The following is a 436-nucleotide window of genomic DNA, read 5'->3' on the forward strand; positions in this document are numbered from 1 at the left end:
CTGCAAATGGACGAGGCTGAGGATCTCACGAGGGAGGAAGGTCAGCAGGTTGTTGTGGAGACTGAGAGAGAGCAGGGAGTGTAGTCTGCAAGGACAGAAATCAGATGATACCATTAAAAAAAATCACATAACTTCTCTGACTGTACAACATACAGTAAGAAACAAAAGATCTCACTTGTTGAGCTGGGGCGGAATGCTTTGGATGCGATTGTCACATAGAACCAGGTATCTCAGACTGATGAGGTTAGCCACCTCAGGTGGGATGGAGGAGATGAGGTTTCCTCCCAAATACAGCATCTCTAGACTGTAGCATCACATAACAGAGGTCAGAAGTTGAAGACCCATGACATTAAAATCAAAGTTTTGTAGCTTTTAATTTGTGTTAGCTTTAAGGCTTAGCTATACAGTATGCTAACATACTCCTACAAATTGACCA

The 436-nt window shown here is 42.9% G+C and overlaps 1 protein-coding gene across 1 annotated transcript in view; it reads right to left on the minus strand.

Moving 5' to 3' along the window:
- Positions 1 to 4: 4 nt before the first annotated feature.
- LOC107578984 (leucine-rich repeat-containing protein 58-like) overlaps positions 5 to 436 on the minus strand; it is a gene marked incomplete at its 3' end in the record, with an annotated part of 22,309 nt that continues 21,877 nt past the window's right edge. Inside the window, exons 2-3 of the mRNA XM_016264876.1 lie at positions 176 to 304; positions 5 to 85 (exon numbers count right to left, since the gene is read on the minus strand). Coding sequence (XP_016120362.1) covers positions 5 to 85; positions 176 to 304 — 210 coding nt within the window. The remainder of the gene's footprint in view (positions 86 to 175; positions 305 to 436) is intronic.

Source organism: Sinocyclocheilus grahami, unplaced genomic scaffold, assembly GCF_001515645.1.
Source record: "Sinocyclocheilus grahami isolate Dianchi unplaced genomic scaffold, SAMN03320097.WGS_v1.1 scaffold13299.1, whole genome shotgun sequence".
Taxonomy (NCBI): domain Eukaryota; kingdom Metazoa; phylum Chordata; class Actinopteri; order Cypriniformes; family Cyprinidae; genus Sinocyclocheilus; species Sinocyclocheilus grahami.